Raw genomic sequence first — 22,263 nt, forward strand, 5'->3', positions numbered from 1 at the left:
TTTTTTAATCTAGAAGCTCTAGATAGAAATGGTTTGTGTAATTTATGTAAGATTCTTCCCAAAGTAGGCCTTAGTGCATTTAGTCTATCACCATTCTGCATCTCCATGACTAAAAACTATGCATTTAAAATTTAGATCATTAGAATCATACAGCCTAATCATCCCCCAGGGCCCTAAGCTTGGAGAGTACAAATAACACCCAAGACATTCTTTAGCATGACCACCTGTGTATGCTTTTATTTGAGGGACAGAAGCCATATTTTGTGTCCAGCGATAAATTATCTAGACCTTAATTCTAACATAACAAATAAATTACCCAAAGAGAACAGAATATGAGCCATACTGGAAAAAAAAAAAAGGAAATCAGTTAAAACTATAACCATACCTTGAAGTTAGAACAGCTGTGGTGTGACCCGGCCATTAACTGGTGAAATTCACAGTGAAACTTGTGAGTAGGACAGCAATCAGGAGCAGAAAACCAAAACCAGAAGCACTTGAAAAGTCTCTCTGTTTTAAAACATTTGTACAAAATACTAGTTGGAAGCAAAAGACAAAGGTTTATAAACCCCTTGCTTACAATTTTGTCCTTAGCCTGAGATGATATTTACTCTTATCTTGCTCTGCTCTGCTCTGTTCCTTGGTTCCCTGTCAGGGAATTCTCCTCCTAGGTGAGGAGCACCCTCTGGTCCCAGAGTGTAATGATTTCCCAATTTATCTGGGAATTTTATTACCCACTCCCTTACCTATGGTCTAGGGAGAAAGATTAATTGGATAATACACTTTCCCCAGTATCTGTTCTCCCCACTCCCAGCCAAATCCCCTCCATCCTCTCTCATATGATCAGGGTTCACTGCCTCTCTCTCTGCTGCCAAATCCTCTGTAGTTTTCAGGGAGATGACTTTCTCAAACCAGAGAGAAAGATAAACATGAGACAGAGGGGAACATCTTGTATGGTGCTAGAGGGAGAATGGGTCCCTTGCTGAAAGAAAATGATAGTGATGTCTGTCAAGACACAGGCTGTCCACAGAATTAATTTGTCCAGCTGAAGAAATATCTGGTTTAATGGGTAGTGATGTGATCCACCTGAATACATGCCAGCAAAGTTCTACCACTTAATAGTCAAGTGTCTGAGGCTGGATTTGAACTCAGGTCCTCCTTAATCCAGGTCTGGTGCTTTATGTACTGTGTCACCTAGCAAGGGGCTTTTGATAAACTTTCCCCACTGTAATGGACTGGGATGTTGAAACAGCCTAATTTGAGACCAATGTTCATAATTTCAACAAATGTATCTCTACTATACATCCAGGCTGATATATAACCAAAAATAGGGGTACATATACTTTTTGGTTGTCCTCTTGCCTTTATCTTGACAATGGTCTTTGCTTTTTTAAATTAAATTTTCCCTATTACATGTAAAGACAATTTTTAATATTTATTTAAAAAAAATTTGAGTTCCAAATTTTCTCCTTTTCTTCCTCAAAGCCCCCTCCTTGAGACAGTAAGCAACTTGAAAATCATACATGCACAATCATGCAAAACATATTTCCATATTAGTCATTTTTGTGAAAGAAGACAAAGATCAAAAGAAAAAATACCATGAAAAAATAAAGTGAAAAATGGTATGCTTTAATCTGCATTCAGACTCCATCAGTTCTTTCTCTGGATGTAGATGGTATTTTCCATCCTTTGGAATTATCTTGGATTCAGCAGTAGTCTTTGTTCTCCATGTGGTATCTCCCTCCTAAAGCTCTCAGCCCCCATGAAGATTTCTTGTTTAACCTGAATAGGATCCCCAGGGGTGATGGCCACATGACTCTCTGGGTCCAGAAGATCCCTAAAGATCTCAACCCCACCTTCCATACAATAAAACATCCCCCAGGCCTAGGGTCTTTGATACCCTCTGATGTCAAGAACTGAATGGAGAGCTTGACCCCACCCTTGATAATTTTTAAATTCCATCTAGTCAGGGTCCTTGGGAGTTGGTGGGGTCTGACAAGGTGATAGGGCTGAAGGCCTCTTTCTTCTGGTGTTCCCTAACTAGGATACAAAAGAGCTTGTTAACAATTTCTCTCTTATCAAACCCATATTTTAATGACAAAACCTGTAATTCCTTCTTAGATAAGGCTTTTGGTCTCCTTACCCTTTCAAAGGGGCAGCAGACCTGGAGTCTGGAAGCCTTATCTTCCTGAATTAAAATCTGGCTTCAGATATTTACTAGCTGTTTGACATTGGGTGAGTCATTTCACCCTGTTTGCCTCAGTTTTCTCATCTGTCAAATGAGCTGGAGGAGGAAATGGCAAACCACTCCAGTATCTTTGCCAAGAAAACCCCAAATGGGGCCATGAAGAGTCAGACACAACTGAAAATGACTGAACAACAGTAGAACCCTTTCAAAGCAGGCCACCTGAGATGAAGTACCACTCCAGTCTGCTTAACTTCCAGGGGGCTCACCCTTCCTAGAAACTTTAAAAACCTATATGCCCAATCCTGAAGAACAAATGGGGGAAGGCCCTCTGCAAGAGACTGCTTCCATGCAAGAGGAACACCCTTCAAGAGCTTAGCTCTAATGTCTCTGAAGCAGGCTGTTCATGAGGGGACGGGATGGGGGCTTGTTCAGATAATGGGCAATCTTCCTGCTCTGTCTCTAAACCATGATAAGCATGGAGTTTGTCCTTTATGGGCAGTCTGCCTATTCCTTCCTGAACCCTCTGGAACAGAGATACAAGTGTCCTTTCCTGAGGGCATGGGGTATCAAGATGACCTAACAAAGGGGGTACTTGGTTAATCCCCTCAATTTATGAAATTCAGTCTCAGTAAATTAATCCAAAAGAATCAGTCAGGCAAGAGTGTTTGACTGGCTTTCATTTAAAAAGTACACAGGAAGGAGCAGCTAGGTGGCGCAGTGGATGGAGCACCGGCCCTGGAGTCAGGAGTACCTGAGTTCAAATCCGGCCTCAAACACTTAACACTTACTAGCTGTGTGACCCTGGGCAAGTCACTTAACCCCAGTTGCCTCACTAAAATAAAAAAAAAATAGTACACAGGACACTTTTCAATTTAATCTGCATTTTTAACGCTTAATCCACCTTTTTCTTCAGTCTAGAAATCAACAAAACAATAAATCAAGCCCTGATGTGTAGAATTACTCATTTTGGAGGATCAAATGCTCTTGCTGAAAATACAAGAACCAAGATGGTTCTACCGCACTCGGACCCACACCCCCATCCCTGAGTCAGGTCTCTCTCTATAGGCTCTTCCTTCTGGTAATTTTTAGCCTATAAGAAGTTTATCTCCTTCCTTGAATACTCCTTAATCTCTTTCAATCTATAATCCCCTATCAGAATACCCTTGGGGGATAGTGGTTAGAAGTGTCTCAGTCTTGGGGAGTGGGTGGGTTTGAGAGGGGAAAGGTTAGCACTGCAACCAAGCTGGCCAGAGGAACTAATATGGAGGAATTTAACTTATTCCATTCCATTCCTGTGCTTCTCAATTTTATCTCTAATAGCTTGGATTTCCTGAGGTAACCAGGTTAAACTGGGATCATGATTAAGTGGCTGCTTCAATATGGTGTGGGGGGAATAAAACCCTTTCCCCCTTCAACTGGGTTTTCAGAAAATACATAGAGACCATCTGATTTCTGTTTATATACAGATAACTTGGTCTCATTTAATTTCACTTTTGTTAATTGAGTGATAGATTTTTTTTTTTTTTTAGTGAGGCAATTGGGGTTAAGTGACTTGCCCAGGGTCACACAGCTAGTAAGTGTTTGAGGCCGGATTTGAACTCAGGTACTCCTGACTCCAGGGCCGGTGCTCTATCCACTGCGCCACCTAGCTGCCCCGAGTGATAGATTTTTAATAGCAGTAAGGAACAGGTAAGAAATAGTGAAATAGATGATGTTTTTATTCTCTCTTCCTTGCAACCTAACTGGGTCTATAGGGCTGGTTTTGTCTTTTGTCGTGCCAAGAGGATTGCTGGCTTCAGGCTTCTTGAAGGGTTCCCAAGTGTGCATTTATCTGTCTTGTCTCCCTGTATAGTGACTTGCCATTGTCCTCCTCTATGCCCATCTTTGCTTAGAATGCCTCCAGACTTCTACCCTTTGCTTCTTTTTCTTCTTCTTCTTCTTCTTCTTCTTCTTCTTCTTCTTCTTCTTCTTCTTCTTCTTCTTCTTCTTCTTCTTCTTCTTGGGCGATGAGGGTTAAGTGAATTGCCCAGGGTCACACAGCTAGTGTCTGGGGCTGGATTTGAACAAAGGGTTCTCCTCACTCCAAGGCTGGTGCTCCACCCACTGTGCCATCTAGCTACCCTGAAACCTAGTCTTAAAAAAAAAATCATCCTGGAAAGACTTATGAACTGAGATAGAGTAAGCAGTAAGCAGAATCAGGACAACAATAAGTGTTTATATGACTATAACAATATAATTAGAAAGAACAGTAAAATAAAGCTGTATGCTACTAGTGGCCTCACTTTCACTGAAGGTGAAGATAATTCAAGGTTGATTATAATGAGACCATAGATCCATGTAGGACCCCATTATAACAATGGCATCAGGCAAAATGATACACACACAGACACCTAGTACATCCTTTTCATATACATACACACTCATAGTGGTATCAGGGAAAATGATTTACACCCAATACTATTAGATTTCTGGGTTAGTTCTGTTGTATCCAACTCTGTGACCCCATTTGGAGTTTTGTTGACAAAAATACCTGAGTCCTTTGCTGTTTCCTTCTCCAACTCATTTTACAGATGAGGAATTTAAGCAAATAAGATTAAATGACTTGCCTAGGGTCATACAGCTAGTAAGTGTCTGAGGCAGAATTTGAATTTGAGTCCTTTTGACTCCAGGACCTACTCTACTGTATCACTTAGTTGCCCTCTTCTGGGATGAGAAGGATATAGTATAGGGTGGGTCAAAAATTGCAAAGGGGTCTAACTGTTTAAGAACTTTTTGAAAATTATTTTCAAATAATTTATGCCATTTGCAAGATTTTACCTCTTTGTGACTTTTGGCCCATCCTGGCAGTTGCATTAAACCCTAGGCTCAGAGGTTGATTTAAAATCATAACCCCTGAGCTTCCTTACTTTTCTCTGCCTCCAACACCCTGAGGCTTTCTCGTTGCTGCTAAAACAGAAGATACAGGGAATCCATGCTTTCTTTAAATCAGTTTAGGTAAAAGTAAATCATCAAACCTGTTAAATTCTGACTCCTTGGAGTGTAGGCCATCTCTTTTGTATCATGGACACCTTTGATAGTCTGGTATAGCCTATGAACCCCTTCTCAGAATAATGTTTTGAAATACATAAGATTGCAAAGGAAAGCAATTATATTAAAATACAGTTATCAAATTATTCAAACAAATGAGTAAGTTCATAGAACTCTGGTTAAGAACCCCTTTAAGAGATAGGGAAGGGGCAGCTAGGTGGCGCAGTGGATAGAGCACCGGCCCTGGAGTCAGGAGTACCTGAGTTCAAATCCGACCTCAGACACTTAACACACACTTACTAGCTGTGTGACCCTGGGCAAAATTGCCTCACTAAAAAAAAAAAAAAAAAAAAAAAAAAAAGAGATAGGGAAACAAATACATCTTTGAAGGGCCAAGATTGTATATAGAAAACCAGGCAGGCCAGGGGAACCTGAGCCAGCCTGCTGGGCTATGTCTACAGATCAATCTGTCCAGCTGTGAGTGACAGGATAATCTTGTAATTTGATCTATTTCAGGAAGTAGTCAAGTGGGAGAAAAATCCTAGGGCTCCTTGGGTGACATGATGTAATTAGTTTAATGTCAGCAAAGGACACCATAGCAGCCTATCTACTGCCATGTGACATTTATAGAAAGTGACTTGGATTGAGTATACCAAAGCATGGACCCCTGGTATTTTAAGTGGAATTTCAGATGGACAGTTTTCTTTTCTTTTCTTTTCTTTTTTTGTGTGTGAGGCAATTAGGGTTAAGTGACTTGCCGAGGGTCACTCAGCTAGTCAGTATTAAGTGTCTGAGGCTGGATTTGAACTCAGGTCCTCCTGACTCCAGGGCTGGTGCTCTATCTACTGCGCCACCTAGCTGCCCCTTTTATTTATTTATTTATTTTTGTGGGACAATGAGGGTTAAGTGACTTGCCCAGGGTCACACAGCTAGAAAGTGTCAAGTGTCTGAGGCCAGATTTAAACTCAGGTACTTCTGAATTCAGGGCTGGTGCTTTATCCACTGCACCACCTAGCTGCCCCTGGACAGTTTTACACCTATAAAAACAATCATGGCTTCAGAAGGCTAAGAGGAAGAAGAGACAGTGGCATCAACTGGTAAAAACATGTGATAAACATAAGTGAGCTAATCCCAAGGGCTGGACTGGGTTTAGACACAATTCCTTAGAAGATATGATTGAGAAGACATGGACTATCCATGGTAGCACAGTGGAAAGAGCACCAGGTTGGGAGTCAGGAAGATGTGAGTTCAAATCTGGATTCAGACATTTACTTGCTATGTGATCTGGGTAAGTCACTTAATCTTGTTTTCCTCAGTTTCCTCATCTGTAAAATAAACTGGAGAAGGAAATGGCAAACCATTCCAGTATCTTTGCAAAGAAAACTCCAAATAGGGTCATGAAGAGTTGGACACAACTGAAAAATAACAAATCCAAATCTAGACACAATTGTAGATTAGCTTATCAGGCTGAGAGTGTCTGAATCAATCATATTGTTTGATAAGTGCCTTTCCTCCTCAAAGGTATGGAAGGAAATCTTGGTACCATCTTCACTGAAGATGAAAATATTAGATTTAGGGAATGAGTGTTTTACATAGAAACCTCTGCAAGACTACAATTATTGAGAGTATTACGCAACATCACTAAATCCCTGGCAGGTCTTGGCCTCTGGATCTGCTGTTTTACCATGGACATTTCACTGCTATTTTGCATGTTCCTTCCCATGGAGGCAAGGGGAAGGCCTTTAGTCTTTAGAAATGTAGTTGGTTGTTGGAAGATGTGGCCATTTTTTATTATAAGGAATGCTGAATTGGGATGGCTAGTCTCTCCTTTTTTTCTCAAGCTTTCTAGGATGTTCCTTGTTAATCATTGACTTTTTAAAGTCCAGATTTTATTTTTGTGGAAGAGATTCAGAGTTTTGTCTCCGGAGGTGGCATTCTAGTTTCTTGAGGTTGCAGAACGGTGGGAGACATTGTTTCTTCCATGAAGTTTTTCTTGATCCTTTCAAATAGTGCTATCTTCTTTTTTTTCCTCTGAGTATTTTATTTTATTTTTTTCCAATTACATGTAAAGATAGTTTTCCATATTCATTTTTGTATGATTTTGAGTTCCAAATTTTTCTCCTTCCCTCCCTTCCCCCCTCAAAGACAGCAAGCAATCTGATGTAGGTTATACATTATATTAATGTTAAAAATATTTCCATATTAGTCATGCTGTGAGAGAAGAATCAGGATGAAAGGAAAAAAAAACACAAGGGCAGCTAGGTGGCGCAGTGGATAGAGCACCGGCCCTGGAGTCAGGAGTACCTGAGTTCAAATCCGGCCTCAGACACTTGACACTTACTAGCTGTGTGACCCTGGACAAGTCACTTAACCCCAACTGCCTCACTAAAAAAACACAAAAAAACCCCACACACAAGAAAGAAGAAACAACAACTAAAAAACCCAATAGCATAAGTGAAAATTAGTATGCTTCAATCTGCATTCAGATTCTTTTTCTGGATGTGGAGAGCATTTTCTATCATGAATTTTGGCATTGTCTTGGATCGTTGTTTTGCTGAGAAGAGCTAAGTCTATCACAGTTGATCATCACACACTGTTGTTGATAACTGTGTGCAATGTTCTCTTGGTTCTCTGCTTATTTCACTCAGCATCAATTCATGTAAGTCTTTCCAGGTTTTTCTGAAATCTGCCTGCTCATCATTTCTTACAGCATTTCTTACAGTATTCCATTAGATTCATATACCCAAATAGTTCTATCTTCTGATATTTGTAAATATCATGTGTGTGTGTGTGTGTGTGTGTGTGTGTGTGTGTGTGTGTGTGTGTGTGTGTGTGTGTTAAGTTCTAGGGAATATCAGAATCTGGCTCATTTTGCTTTACCTAAAAGGGTCCTCATTTCACCTAGCATCATTTAGGCTTTTAGAAGACATAAAACATAGGCAAGTAAATTCCTAACATTCAGGCATTGGTTTGACTCTCTGTCTTAATTTAAACATATTTATTGTGTTTTTAAAAAATCTAAGTGTGGATTCTAATCTGTTCCCCCACTTTTGGGGTAAACTGGTTAAAATCACTGGTGATAAATTCACCAAGAGTTTAGGCTTTTAAGGATTTTAAAGCTCGGATCAGTAAAGCCAGAGAGACAGAAACCTTTCCTTTCCTAACAGCCCACGTGAAATTCTGCTACCAAGCAGAAAGAGAGAGATTCTGTCCACCAGCCTTCGCTTTCTACTTCCTGTCCTCCTCCCAGAAATGGGAGGTTCTTCAAGTTGATTGGCTGAGAGTCGTCTCCTGTTGATGGCGCAGTCCATAACCTTTGAGAACACACTCTCCTCAGGGTCTCTAGGTTTGCCAATGTTTCTTTAACTATAAAATGGGGAAAATAAGAACATCTATCTTGCAGAGTTGTTGTGAGGATCATGGAATACTTGTACAGGGCTTAGCTCAGTTCCTGGCACATAGTAGGATCTATATAAATGTTTATTCCTTTCCCTTCCCTTCTTTCATTTCTCAGGTGCTCCATTGTTGCTGGTACAAAAGAGTTGTAAATCTGAGCCAGGGAGGGGAAAAGGCCTTTGTAAAAGAATGGAGGTTAAGGTGAATTTCTTTGAATTCAGTTGACTTCTATAGTTTTTGAGTGTTCCCTAAATGCTCAGGTTAAGGATTCTGAATAATATATAAGGCAAAAGGAAGAAACTGGAGATGCTGCATTCCTCTAACCTGTGATAATACCATTTTTGTTTGCTTTAGGTTAACTTTTCAGCTTTCATGGGGCACCTGCTATTTGTAATCATCTTGGTTAGATTCTTCTCCAAGAAATTATGAGAGAGTTTCTGTAGTTTTCCCCTACTATTATGCCCCTTTGTCTCCAATATTGTATACTTCCAAGGGAGCAGGAGAGTGGTCTCTACTGGTAGAGTCACATACGCGTCTCTAGGCTGAATTTAGAACATGGGTCATCACTGACAAGCTCCCAGTGAAGTGATCTGTTTTCAGACTTTGGAGCACAATGACAACATAGTAGGTTGGCAGAGACAGAGACAGAGAGACAAAGAGGAGAGAGTACAGACAGAGACAGAGACAGATATATAGAGAGAGAGAGAGAGAGAGAGAGAGAGAGAGAGAGAGAGAGAGAGAGAGAGAGAGAGAGAGAGAGAGAGAGAGAGAGAGGTGAACACTATCTCTCCCCTATACACATATATGAAGGAAATAGGCTGTTGCCAAATGTCCTATCTGGTTCTTGCTTCTTATGAAACTCTCTTTTTTAATAGATGCACCATAATGGCCAGTTTAGATTATTGCCATTCAGTCATTGTTCAGTCTTGTCCATGTCTTTGTGACCCCATTTGGATTTTTTTTTTTTTGCAGAGTGGTTTGCCATTTCCTTCTTCAGCTCATTTTACAGATGAGGAATTTAGGCAAGCAAAGTTAAATGACTTGCCTAGGGTCACACAAGCTAGTAAATATCTGAGGCTGGATTTGAACTCAGGTCTTCCTGACTCTAGGCCTGGCACTCTATCAACTGTGCCATCTAACAGTTTAGATACAACTATGCTATTACCCATATTTCCTATGCTTATATATTCTACAAGCAAAATTGGTCCAAACATTCAGTAATATGATTTGGAATTATACAATAAAAGTTACTAAACTATTTATCCCCTTTGATTTTTTTAAAACAAACTTTGGCCAATCTATTAAAGAATACTTTTGTACAATTTACTTTTCACTGGTCTGTTCTTGCATGCTTCTAATGATATCAGAATCACCTGGATCAATGATAGCCAGTGAACAAATTCTGTAGTACTTTCCACATTGCTGTACACAATTCAGTGTTGTTGCCACTCTAGTCATGTACACCAGTTTTGGCCAACATAGCGTAATGTTCAATCTCTGATTTCCTCAAGGCTGGGCAGTTGTTGGCAAAGATGACCAGTTTGACTTTGCCTTGTCTCATCATTTTCAGGGTCTGTTTGTAGCCTAGCACGAATTTGCCATTTTTCATCACCAGCTGGAGCCTCGAGTTGATGGACGGACTCTAGTGACTTTTTCTGTCTTCTTTGTGGCCACCATCTTCCTGCCTGTGATGAGGGAGGACCTTCAACTTGGAGCATAGAGAGACAGAGGGGGACATTTAGCATTTGGAACACCCCAACCCATTACCTTCGTGACCCCCAGCACAACGCCATCCCCCTCCCCTTTGATTTTTTTTTTTTTTTAGGGCAATGGGGGTTAAGTGACTTGCTCATGGTCACACAGCTAGTAAGTGTCAAGTGCCTGAGGCTGGATTTGAACTCAGGTACTCCTGAATCCAGGGCCGGTGCTCTATCCACTGAGCCACCTAGCTGCCCCCGCCCCTTTGATTTTTAAAGTGATTTCACTTCTGGATTTATACCCCCAAGGAGATCAAAGAAATATTTATAACAGTACTTTCTGTGGAAGCAAAAAACTGGAAATAAAGCAGGTGCCCATTCATTGGGGAATAGCTAAACAAGTTGTGGTATATGAATGTAATAGAATTTTTTGCATCACATTGGAACAGAAAACCCTCTGTCCCAAGGGGAGGGACACTTAAAAACAAACCATTTGTAGACTGTATTTATATTTACATATATTTATATTACATAGGCATTTGTAGTCACACAGCTCATTTAACATAGAGAGAAGACAAGGGGAAAATAGTTTTTAGCATTCTTACATATTGTAGAAACTCCTTCCAAACCTGTAGGAAAGGGGAATGGTGTTCACCAGGAGACAAGAATGGTATCCCAGTTTCCCAGGCAGCAGATGAAATTTTTCAAAAGTTGTCCCTTTCTCCCTATGTCTTGGATTCACCTCTCTGTTTTGGCCTGTCTGGCTACTACTCTCCAGACCTAGGATACCCTGCTGCACTTTGGTCTCTACTTCAGCTTACAGCCCTCCTGCCACTGCCTCCACGACAGACTTCAATAGTAGTCACAATTCAAAGCTACCACTTGTATCCCTTTCCCCCTTCCCTTTAAAGTTCTTAGTCTCAAGCACCAAAAGCCCTAAAACCCTACAGCGTGTATGTGTGTGTGTGTGTGTGTGTGCGCGCGTGTGCGCGTGCCCAAGCACATTTCTCTCATTCTTTTTCTTATTTTCTCTCTCCTCCATGTGTAGGATGGCTTGGCAGAAAGTCTCTCTAAGGAGCAAAGAAAGAAGGAGAGTTTTCACTACCTATCTCCTATCCAAAAAATTTCTTGTCCAGAACATGAAATTCCTGAGGCAGTAGCACCTCACTGTTCTCAAGCAAAGCGTTGCCCTGCCCTGAGCAGGCATTTAACTCAGTCCTGCTCTTTTCCTGTTAGGGAAAGGGGAAAGCAAGACCATAGTTATCAGTGCTCTCTTCCCCAAACTTCCATCAACTCAGGGCCCTGGGGCAAGTAATAATTTGGAGGAAGGGTAAGAGGGTATGAGAAGCAGTTGTGTATAAAATGAGGGGTTTGGGCTGTATGACTTTTAAGATCCTTTCCAGCTCTAAGTCTATGATCTTATGATTCTACCCTGAGTTTTGAAGGCTATAGTTGACACCCAAACTATTAGTGATACTGAACACACATGCTTCCTCACCTCTGTATCAGACCTTCCTCTTCCTGTCTTACCCCAGTCCAGGTTTAGACTTGTTGAGATAGAGGGAGTTAGACTGGCCTTGGGCTGAACATCTCATTTTCTCCCTGATCCTCTGTCAGGGTCCTCTCCATGACCCTTCACCCCACCCCCATTAGCCCATACAGCCCTGAAGACATGAGTTAAATAAAGTCTTTATCACTTCAAGTCTTACTCCTTTCCCTGAGTTGAGGGAACAGGCTAGGTGCCCCAAGGCTAATCTGTGTTTGAGCTGCTTGATGAGGGACTCACTGATTGCCAAGTCACATAGACTGAAGTGTTCAGCATGTACCTGGTTAGAGAGAGAAAGACTCTGAGAGGTTGAATCAGAAACTGGGAGAGACCAAGAAACCTAAACAGAGAGGCATGGACAGACATATAGACACACACAGACAGAGACAGACAGAAAAAACAGAGAGGCAGAGACACAGAGAGACTGATGCAGAGACTGAAATAAGTCACAGAAAACAGTATCAAGGAGAGATTAGAACAGAATGACAGAAAAAAATATAGAAACATTGAGAGACAAAGAGAGAAAACTGACGGAAGCAATCAGAATTGGACATTGATAATAACAATGAGAGATGGGGAGAGACCCCAAAACAGTTGAAGAAACCCAGAGAACAGGCAATTCCAGGAACTGTCTTATTCCTGTGTGCCATGTCATTCCTTAGGCATCTCAAGGGGCTGCCTAAGTTGAAGGCTACCTCCTCCTTGACTGCCCAGCCCTGTCACACCCTGAGGCTAATTCAACATCCTTTAGAAAGTGGCACACTTGAGATGGCTTTGAAGGGAGTCACTCCCCAGGCTGAACTCAGTGGTATTGGAAGTTGGGGTTGGGGAGGGAACAACCAATAAAATCTGAAATCTTCTCTTTTTGTGCCCCCAGTTGTATTTCTGTCTTTTTCTAAGTCTGTTTCTATTTCTGTCTTTCCTTTTGTCCCTTTCTGTCTCAATGACATAGTCTTCTCTGGGCCTTTGCATGTCTTGCTTTTTTCTTGTATTAGTCTGTCTGTCTAATTATCTACCTCTTAATACTCTTGGTCTTTAGTTTTGCTATCTGAAAAAGTACCAGAGTGAACTGGTGGTGCTGCTGCAGGTGTTGGTGCAATGGATAGCATGCTGGGTCTGGAGTTAGGAAGACCTGAGTTCAAATCCAGGATCAGGCACTAATTAGCTATGTGACTGTTGGCAAATAACTTAGCCCTTGACTGCCTAAGTTTCCTCAACTGTAAAAATAGGGATAATAATAGCACCCATCTCACAGGGTTTCTGTGAGAATCAAATGAGATAATATTTGTAAAACACTTAGTACAGTGCCTGGCACATAGTAGGTACTATATAAATGCTTATTCTCTTCTGCCTTCCTTATTTGTCCAAGAAGTAGATATCTTGTCTTTACCCTCTCAGGGGAAATGGCCTTAAGTAGAGAAAGACAGAGGAGGTAGATTAGGATTATTAATGATTTATTGGGGGATGGAACAATCCTCTCCCAAATACCACTATAGACCCCCAACCTACCCTTTAGCCTAGTTGATTGAGAATAAATAAGGCATCTTTCAATGAAGCAGTCTGTTTCTCCTAGAGGAACTATGGGCCATAGATAGGGAAGAAAGGATTACTGTTTGGTCACCTGTCCTCAGTAGGAAAAAACAAAACCAAAAACAAAACCATAAAGCAGAAGAGGCAGCTAGAGCCTTGAGATCCAGCCTCATTGTCACCTCAACCAGCACATGCTTTTGAAGTGATGTATGAGCATCTCCAGGGGCAGCTATTTGGGGCAGTGGGTAGAGTGCTGGCCCTGGAGTCAAGAGGATCTGAGTTCAAATTTCACCTCAGACACCTGCTAGCTGTGTGACCCCAGACAAAGTCACTTAACCCCAATTGCCTTAAACACCTGGCATCATCTCCAGTTGTCCTGCTGTATGCATATCTTGCTGCTGGACCCAGATGGCCCCAGGAGGAGGGAGTGAGGCTGGTGATCTTGCATAGCCCTCCCTCACTTAAATCCAATTCAGTACAAGTCATGATATTACCCCAATGTCATGCTCCTCTTTGAGCATCTCCAAAGTGGAGTTCTCAGTTTTGAGGCACACATTCAGAAGAAAGAAAGAAGAATGAGAATCGAAGGTGTCTCACTCCTTAAAGTCTCCTGAGTTGGCAGTTCTTGCCCCTCAGAAGTCAGTCCACTTTAATGAAGTCCTTTCTCCCATCCTTTCTGTTGGGAGAGGGGGACAGCATCACATGGGGACCAACTGCAAACTTCCAGTAGAGCATATCTTCTTATTGAGGGGCCCTTTAGAAAGGGCCAGTGCAAATCTGTTACTAGAAGGGTCCAGCTCCAGGGGCATATGTTTCACTAGAAAGGCTCCAGCTTCAGGTATGTTCCCCAAAAGGCAGTTATTGTGCTCCCCTTATTACTCCCATCACAACAAAATAGAATGAATATTGAGGAACCCAGTGAAACTTGGGAAGAATTGTATAAAGTGACATCGTAATTCAATTTAACAAACATTTATTAAGCACATGCTGTGTGTCATGTACTGTGTGCTAGGATACAATCCAAATAGTCCTTGCTCTTGTGGAGTTTATCTCCTACTGGGGAGATAATAATACCAACAAAAACAACAACAACATAATAATAATAATAATGATAAATAGCTAGAATTTATATAGGGCTTTAAGGTTTACAAAGTGTTTTATATTTATTGTTTCATTTGATTCTGACAATAGCCCTTTGAGGTAGATGGTATTATTATTCCCATTTCGCAGATGAAGAAACTGAAGTTGAGAGAGGGCAAGTCACTTATCTAGGCAAGGTCATCCAGCCAATGAGAGTCTAACGTAGGATTCAAATCCTCGGCTTCCTGTTGCCAACTCCAGTGCTCTAGTCATGGCCCTTCCAGATGTGAAGACTGTATAAAAGCAAAGAAGTGGGAGATTGAAGGCAATATATGGAAAATATCTGGCAGGCAAGTGTGACTGGAATAGAAAGTACATGGAGAATAATGGAAAATAAGCCTGGAAACAGAGGCAGGAGTCAGATTGAGGAGGGGTTTTGAGATGTGAGAGGCTAAGGATTTTGCTTTGTGTTATTTACTACTAGTACGACCTTGGGAAAGATACCTGCTCACTCTGGGCCTCAGTTTTCTTATCTATAAAAATGAAGGGGATGGACAAGATGCTAACATTCCTTCTAGTTCCATGTGTAGAATGAAGAAAGTGGAACCAAGAGAACAATAGATACAGTGACTATAATACTGTAAATAAAAACAATACTAAAAAGTAGCTGAACTCAAATCAATTGCCATGAACAGTCCTGGTGCTGGAGAAGATTCAAAGTGCCTTGTGGTTCTATACTCCTAAAACTATGGCTCACAAGTACCTGTTGTTGTGTTTACTTTTAACAGTCATTCAGAAGACTATTAACTAAAAAAAAATTACTGAGATAGCATAGTAATAACAGGAGCTACAAAACATTTTTTCAATAAATTTGGGGCATACTCTCCCATAAATACACATATTATCAGTGGTAAGAATGGGTACACAGAGTACATTAGTAAAGAGGCTGACACTTAGTGAATGTTCATGGTCTCAGCAATTCAGACTTTTGGCACTACAGGGTCCTAGGTCTTTTCTTCTTTCAGGTTATCCTCATGTTGTCCTCCTGGCTATAGAGTCTCTGCTGGGCAGGTCTTTCAGTCAGACTCCTTGTGAAAGTTTATCATAGCACTTCATCTTCAGATAGGGCTAAGTCTTGCTCAACTCAAAGAGATCCTCTGGTTTTGTCTTGCCTGCTCCTTATTGGGTGATGGTGTTTCCTAATGGGGGAGTGATCTCTGTTGCAAGAAGTCCTGGATATTGAGGGAAGAGAGGAGGAGAGAAACTCTGTGTCCTCAGAGGTTGAGGAACATTTGACTGTCAAGGACCACATTCTCTTCTCAACTCAAAAAACTTACATTCTTCAGAGCGTTCTATTTCTTCAACTGACTCCTTAGTATGTCTTGCTTAACTGGGAATGATTTTTCATCCTATAATTTTGGTAAGTGACTGAAGAAGGTTTTCACACTTCTCAAAGAAGTAACTAAAATACCTTTGACACTTCATTTAATGCCTTAAAACCTTCTTATTATACCTAAATACCTTAAAACTCAAATACCTTATTATTTGAGCCTTATATTCTATAATTACATCAACTGAACTGGGGATAGTGGTGAAATATCAATTAATCAAAGGTGCCCTGATCAACTCCTCCCATTACATGAATATTCTTTTTTTTTTCCCAATGAAAATTTATTTTCTCTCCCTCTCACCTTTCCTACCCCCAATTTTACAGATGAGAGGACAAACAAAACCCTCATAACAAATACAAACAGCCAAGCAAAACAAATTCCTATATTGGTCATGTCCAAAATTATATGTCTCCTTCTACATCAAGTCTTTAACTTCTCTGTTAAGAGGTATGTAGCATGTTCCATCATTGGTTCTCTGGAATTGTGATTGGTCAGTGTACTGATCAGAGTTCCTAAGTCTTTTAGAGTTGTTTGTCTTTACAGTGTTGTTGTTATGTATAAATTGTTTTCCTGATTCTGTTAACTTTATTCTGCATCACTTCATATAAATCTTCCCAGGTTTCTCTGAAACTGTCCCTTTTGTTATTTCTTATGGCACAACAATATTCCTTTCTATTATATGTCATAGTTTGTTCAACCATTCCCCAATTTATGGGCAACTTTTTATTTCTAGTTCTTTGATGCTGCAAGAGAGCTAATATAAATATTTTTGTACCCAGGAAAAGTGTGCACTTTCCTCCTCTCTTTGATCTCTTTTGGGGAATAGGGCTAGTATTATAATGGTGTCAAAGAGTATACATAATCTCTATTAGGAAATAGTTCTGAAGTGTTTTGATAATGATCAAGCCATTTACAGTTCTACCAAGAGTAATTAATGTGCCTCTTTTCCCGAAGTCCCTCCAACATTTGTCATTTCCCTTTATGTAATACTTGCCAGTCTTTTTTGATATTAAATTTTAATTTTTAACTAAGAGAAAATTATTTTCTCTTCCTCTTCCTCTTACCTTGTTGGGAAAAACAAACAAATAAAATCCCTGTAATAAATATGTATAGTCAAGCAAAACAAATTCCCTTACTGACCATATGTATCCATCATGATCAAAAAAGATGTCTTATTCTACAACCCAAGTTTGCCACCTTTCTTTAAGAAGGAGAATAGCATACTTCATCATTAATCTTCTAGACTCAGAGTCATTGCTTTGATCAAAAAGTTCTTACTGCTTTCAAAGTTGTTTGTTTTTATGTTGTATTGCATACATGGTTCTTCTAATTTCAATATTCATCAATCTATACAAATCTTCAAAATTGTTTATCTTTATAATGTTGTTATAATATAAACTATTTTTCTGGTTTTGCTATTTACTTTGTATTAATCAAGTTTTTCCACATCTCTGAAATAATATATTTCCTCATTTCTCACAGCATAATTATGTTACATTCATATATTGATTCAATTATTTCTAATTGATGGACGTCCCATTAATTTCCATTTTTTTTTGTAAAAAAACCTACTGACTTAAATATTTTTGCACATTATTTTTCCTTTTTCTTTAATCTTTTTGGGCTATAGGAATAGCAGTACTATTCCAGAATGATTGGACTCATTCATAGGTCCACCAATAATGCATCAATGTTTGCCCACACCCCCTTCAACATTTGTCATTTGGGGAGGGGATCATCTTTGCCAATCTCATGGATGCCAGGTGGAACCTCAAAATCGCTCTAATGTGCATTTCTCCAATAATTAGTGATTTGAACCATTTAAAAGTATTCTTTAGATTTTGGATTTCTTTTCTCCAGAACTGACTATTCATATCCTTAGACCATTTATCAATTGGGGAATTTCTCTTCTTATAAATTTGAATCAGTTCCTTAAATATATTGTAAATGAGACCTTTATCAGAAAAACTTCCTGTGAAGACACCCCCCCCACTTCATTGTTTCCCTTTTAATCTTAGCTTTACTGTATTTGTTTGTGCAAGAGCTTTTTAGTCTTATGTAATCAAAATTATTCATTTTAACATCTATGATCCTCTTTATTGTTTGTTTGGTCATGAACTTTTCTTCTATCCATAAATTTGATGGGAAAGTTTTTCCTTTCTTCTTTAATTTGTTTATGGTGTGACCTATTTTGGTATTAAGTGCATCAATATACTTGTTTTCCTACAGCCCTTCCAACATTTATCTTTTGTTTCTTTGTCATCTTTGTCAATCTGATTTCGTGTGAGGTGAAGCCTGAGAGATGCTTTAATTTGCATTTCTCTATTAGTAACTTAGAACATTTTTTCCAACATTTTATTTTGTTCGATTACTTGTAAAAACAATTTTTAAACTTTTTTAAAGTTTTGAGTTCCAAATTCTCTTTTTCCCTCTCTCCTACTCCCTCCCCTTCAATGAGAAGGCAAACAATTTGTTATAGTTATACATTTGCAGTCATGTAAAACAGAATTTGTTTCAAATGACTATTGAAAGCTTGGATTTCTTTCTTTGAGAAAGAATTACATGCCTGCATACATAGTCCTCTCTTTGGTAGAGAGGTGGTGGACTATGGGTGTAGAATATTGTATATGATGTAAGATGTGACTGCTTTATTTATCAGTTTTACTTAAATGATTTGTGTCTGTTGTAAGGGAAAGTTTGATGGTGTGGGGGTGTACTGGGGAATGACAGACATGTGTGTGTATATACACATATGCATATCTTATTTTAAAAATTAATTTAATTATATATACATATGCTAATAGACACACACAAAATGTATTCATAAAATGCTGGAAATAAATCCCTTACAAACATCAGCCTGACATGGGTGAAAATGTTGGGTTAATTTCCAGTGTGTGTACCACCTATGTTTTTTCCTCTCTGCTAACACCTTTCTCTTAAATGTTCTCCCTTTGGGTGCTGTTAGGAAAGAAGTCTCAGAGCAGCCATTTTGGTCTTCTCTGCCTGGTTTTTGAATGTTTCTTCTGTTTTGTAGGAAATGATATCTTACAATGGATTTCCCAACGACTTTGGATCGGCAACTTAGGTAAGTCCTTTTCCTTCCCTCCCTCCCTCTTTCCCTCCTTTCCTCCATCCCTCCCTCCCTCCCTCCCTTCCTTCTTTCCTTCCTTCCTTCCTTCCTTCCTTCCTTCCTTCCTTCCTTCCTTCCTTCCTTCCTTCCTTCCTTCCTTCCTTCCTTCCTTCCTTCCTTCCTTCCTTCCTTCCTTCCTTCCTTCCTTCCTTCCTTCCTTATCTTTGGCAGGTACTAAAAAAGTAGGAGGCACGGTCCCTCCTTGAAGAGTAGATGTTCTAGATGACGAGACAAAGTATACATTTCTGAAACATTTAGCTCATGGTTATATAGCACAAACAGAATACAAAATATAAGGTAGTGATGTGGAATGTAGTACTTTGAAAGAGGTGATGAATGCATTTTTTGGTTTTGTTTGTTTTGGTGGGGCAATGAGGGTTAAGTGACTTGCCCCGGGTCACAAACTAGCAAGTGTCAAGTGTCTATGGCTGGATTTGAACTCAGGTCCTCCTGAATCCAAGGCCGGTGCTTTATCCACTGTGCCACCTAGCTGCTCCGATGAATGCATATTGATAGAGGGGGACTGGAAGGATATTTTGGGAGGAGGGAATAATGTGATTCAAGTAATGAATTTGTAGTGTGCAAGAAGTGTTTAGGGACAGTAAGAAGATCAACTTAGCAAGAATAGAAGGACTATGTGAAGGAACTATGAGAGGTAAGTGCTCTGAGAGCTAGTGTAGCCTAATGGATGTAATGCTGGGCTTGAAGTTAGTAAGGACTGGGTTCAAATGACACATTAATTATGTTACCCAGGGCAAATTGCTTAACTTCTTTAGGCCTCAGGTAGCTTCTTAGAACTTACCTACTAACTCATAGATGGGTTTAGAACTGTTTTGGCAGAGGAAACCCTGGTATTCATGAATTCACAGAGCCTCTCTATATAAATATATATTTGTATACACACACACACACACACACACACACACACACATCTTGCAGTTGTATAGTGCTTTAATTTTACAAAAACTTTCTTCATGACCACACTGTGGTACAGAGAGTACAAATATCATGTCCCCTATTTTACAAATAAGAGCCTGAGAAGTAAAATAAATTGTCTGTGGTGTCAAAGCTAGAAAATATCTGAAGTTATATTCGATCCTAGGTCTCCTGATTTTTAGTCTAGCATTCTTTCCCTATAATATATATCACACTGCCTCCCTATATTAATGATTTGCATTTATATAAAGCTTTAAAGTTTGCATGGATGTTTCCTTCATAACAATGGTATGAGGTTGGATGGGTATGAGAATACCTTGAAGGTAACTGGAGCCAGTTTGTACAGGCTCAAGAGAGATGATTGTTAAATTTTCAGTGTGTATGTGTATGTGTGTGTGTGTGTGTGTGTGTGTGTGTGTGTGTGTGTGTGTGTGTTGTCTTCCCATTAAAATGTAAGCCCCTTGGGGGCAGCTAGGTGACTCAGTGGATAAAGCACTGGCCCTAGGTTCAGGAGGACATGGATTCAAATTTGACCTCAGACACTTAACACTTATTAGTTGTGTGACCCTGGGCAAGTCTCTTAACCCTCATGGCCCCGCCAAAAAAAAAAAAAAGAATATATATCCCTATGACCTGATTAGCCCTTTTTGTCTTTTGATAGTGCTTGAAAAAGTGAGAGCTCTTTAGGATAAATTTAGTTCTCCACAGTTTGGGTGGTGGTGGAGGAGCAGAGTGCATATGGGAATTTGGCAATAGGATTTCTGAGCACTTGCCTGATCTCAGTCTCTGGGTCTGACCTGCTTCTTTCTAGAGGCACAGAACTTGGGGAATTTCATTGTCAAGTATGGCTACATTTATCCTCTGCAGGACCCCAAGAATCTCATCCTCAAACCTGATAACAACAGTCTTTACCGATTTCAGGTGAGTTGTTCCCTTGGCTAATTTTGCCTGACACTTGCAGTGCCTTTCTATTCTCACTTAAGAAACCACAAGATTGATTTCATTTCTTTACAAGTCAGCATCATTGGGATTTAAATACCAGGGATGGGAGAAAATAAATGGGGGTTGTTAATTTTTTGGACCAATGTGCAAGGCTATTCTCAAGTAATCTGTAAATGAAGAATACCCTGATAAAGCACCAAGCATAGTTTCTCCGATTCATTTTACAGACACCCTATTTCTGGCCTACTCAGCAGTGGTCAGCCGAAGACACGGACTATGGTAAACACTTTTCCTCTCTCCCTCCCCCTCCATCATAGGCAAGTACTTCTTCGCTTATGCTTTGTATGCCATTGCTTTCCTTTCTTTTTTCGGGCAACTGGATCTCTGATTGAATTGGTTTGGGGAATGTCCAATGTGGAAACCCTCTTCGCAGATGCATATCTACAACTCTTCTGTTGATTTATAATTTTAGAGAGGGGCATTGGACCATGGTCACATAGCCAGTATATGTCAGAGGCAAGAATTGAACCAAGGTCTTCTTGAATGCAGGGCTGAGCCTCTTAATTGCAATCAATCAATTAATTAATCTTCATTAGTTTGTCAGCAAGGTGGCATTTATTGAATGCCTACTATGCCTACTATGTTTCAGGCATTGTACTCAGCACAAAGAAAGGTAAAAAACAGTCTTGGCCCCCAAGGAACTCATGGTGTAATAAGGGAGATGACATGCTAACCATCATCTACAAACTAAAGATGTATAATATAAATTGAGAACAGTTTCAGAAGGAAGGCTTCTTTAAAGCCCCTTGCCATCAACTAAGACCTGTTACCTTATTTTATTTCTTCACTGACTTGATATTTGTCCTGTTGCTTTCAATATCAAATAATTACAGAATTACTTAATATTAATATCAAAATACTTAAAATTAAATATTAAACCATATAGAATATCTAGTATATATATTTAAAATATATAAAATATATTAAAAGTTATTTAATATTCTTTTAATATTCTTTTGGTATGATCAGCTGGGTAGTATCAGTTTCAGGAAGTCAGCTCTCAGAGAATAAGAACCATATCTGCTTTAAATTCTTTTTGCAGTCCTAGTATATCACCTCCTAATATCAGCTAATCAGTCCCCAGAGAGGGGCTGAAAAACTACTTTTGGATGATAGAATATAATCCATTTCCTTTTTTAGCCATCTATCTAGCCAAGAGAAATATCAAGAAGAAAGGAATTTTAGAAGAATACGAAAAGGTACAGAGATAATTTAGAACTATGTGTTTTTGTTGGTTGAACATTGGTTCTCAGTAGGTGCTTTTATTATCCCGCATACTCCTACATCTCAGTGCCTTGTAGTTCTTATTTATGTCCCCCTGAGAATCTTCCACAATATAA

The 22,263-nt window shown here is 39.7% G+C and overlaps 1 protein-coding gene and 1 pseudogene across 1 annotated transcript in view; one reads left to right on the plus strand and one right to left on the minus strand.

Annotated features, from left to right (window-relative positions):
• RGS9 (regulator of G protein signaling 9) overlaps window positions 1–22,263 on the plus strand; it is a 101,921-nt gene that overhangs the window by 22,369 nt on the left and 57,289 nt on the right. Inside the window, exons 3-6 of the mRNA XM_043999581.1 lie at window positions 18,890–18,940; window positions 20,733–20,842; window positions 21,091–21,142; window positions 22,064–22,122. Of these exons, the coding sequence (XP_043855516.1) occupies window positions 18,890–18,940; window positions 20,733–20,842; window positions 21,091–21,142; window positions 22,064–22,122 (272 nt within the window). The remainder of the gene's footprint in view (window positions 1–18,889; window positions 18,941–20,732; window positions 20,843–21,090; window positions 21,143–22,063; window positions 22,123–22,263) is intronic.
• LOC122752699 lies at window positions 9,932–10,285 on the minus strand (annotated as a pseudogene).

Source organism: Dromiciops gliroides, chromosome 4 (genome assembly GCF_019393635.1).
Source record: "Dromiciops gliroides isolate mDroGli1 chromosome 4, mDroGli1.pri, whole genome shotgun sequence".
In the NCBI taxonomy this organism is placed as follows: Eukaryota; Metazoa; Chordata; class Mammalia; order Microbiotheria; family Microbiotheriidae; genus Dromiciops; species Dromiciops gliroides.